The sequence below is a fragment of the Oncorhynchus gorbuscha genome, unplaced genomic scaffold (assembly GCF_021184085.1).
Source record: "Oncorhynchus gorbuscha isolate QuinsamMale2020 ecotype Even-year unplaced genomic scaffold, OgorEven_v1.0 Un_scaffold_5868, whole genome shotgun sequence".
In the NCBI taxonomy this organism is placed as follows: Eukaryota; Metazoa; Chordata; class Actinopteri; order Salmoniformes; family Salmonidae; genus Oncorhynchus; species Oncorhynchus gorbuscha.
Genome location: NW_025749584.1, coordinates 6,165 through 7,500, shown reverse-complemented (window position 1 = coordinate 7,500; position 1,336 = coordinate 6,165). Strand labels below are relative to the sequence as shown.

Genomic DNA, 1,336 nt, shown 5'->3' with positions numbered 1-1,336 from the left:
CTCCAGGTGGTGTAGTGGAGGGATACCCTCCCTCAGACAGTGTTACCTGTCTAACAGTAGACCTGCTACTGCAGCCAGACGGGGAGGTCACCGTGCTGTCCTGTGGAGACCAGCTCCACGGCCCCAGGTAGGCAGCCTAGAGGTTAGAGGTCACCATCCTGTCCTGTGGAGACCAGCTCCACGGCCCCAGGTAGGCAGCCTAGAGGTTAGAGGTCACCAGCTCCACGGCCCCAGGTAGGCAGCCTAGAGGTTAGAGGTCACCATCCTGTCCTGTGGAGACCAGCTCCACGGCCCCAGGTAGGCAGCCTAGAGGTTAGACGTCACCAGGTAGGCAGCCGATAGGTTAGAGGTCACCAGGTAGGCAGCCTAGAGGTTAGAGGTCACCATCCTGTCCTGTGGAGACCAGCTCCACGGCCCCAGGTAGGCAGCCTAGAGGTTAGAGGTCACCAGCTCCACGGCCCCAGGTAGGCAGCCTAGAGGATAGAGGTCACCATCCTGTCCTGTGGAGACCAGCTCCACAGCCCCAGGTAGGCAGCCGATAGGTTAGAGGTCACCAGGTAGGCAGCCTAGAGGTTAGAGGTCACCATCCTGTCCTGTGGAGACCAGCTCCACAGTCCCAGGTAGGCAGCCTAGAGGTTAGAGGTCACCGTGCCAAGAGATTAGAGAGTTGGTCCAGCAACCGGACTTCTGACAGGAAGTGAGCTGGAAATCCAAGTGTTGCTGGGATTAAATTTGAGATGACACCTCCTGCCGTTGTACCCTTCGTGAACTGAACCCCTAAAACTCCTCTGCCCCAACCTCTCCAACCTATGTCTGAGTATGTGTGTTTCTCAAGGGTTGTAATAAAACACATGTATTTACATTGGACAGCTTCTTCCTCTTCTTCCTCTTCTTCCTCCTCTTCTTCTTCTGTCAGTGAGTTGGAGACTGCAGGATCCTCAGTGCCTCAAACCTCTGTGTGTCCTGATGCCCTGCACACCCTCTGTCTCCGTGTGGGACAGGCCTGTCTTCAACGACACATCATCGGACATGTCTCTATGGACCTGGCCACATTCCTGGACCCTAGGACACTGGAGCAGCAGGTAGGAGAGACAGGGAGGCCCTGGGACACTGGAGCAGCAGGTAAGAGAGACAGGAGGCCCTAGGACACTGGAGCAGCAGGCAGGAGAGACAGGGAGGCCCTATGACACTGGAGCAGCAGCTAGGAGAGACAGGGAGGCCTAGGACACTCGAGCAGCAGGTAGGAGAGACAGGGAGGCCCCTAGGACACTGTGGCAGCAGGTGGGAGAGACAGGGAGGCCCTAGGACACTGGAGCAGCAGCTAGGAGAGACAGGG

The 1,336-nt window shown here is 57.5% G+C and overlaps 1 protein-coding gene across 1 annotated transcript in view; it reads left to right on the top strand.

Moving 5' to 3' along the window:
• Window positions 1–1,082, top strand: part of LOC124029241 (IQ motif-containing protein H-like) — a gene marked incomplete at both ends in the record, with an annotated part of 3,163 nt that extends 2,081 nt beyond the window's left edge. The window contains 2 exons of the mRNA XM_046341018.1: window positions 7–127; window positions 917–1,082. Coding sequence (XP_046196974.1) covers window positions 7–127; window positions 917–1,082 — 287 coding nt within the window. The remainder of the gene's footprint in view (window positions 1–6; window positions 128–916) is intronic.
• Between the last annotated feature and the right edge of the window lie 254 nt (window positions 1,083–1,336).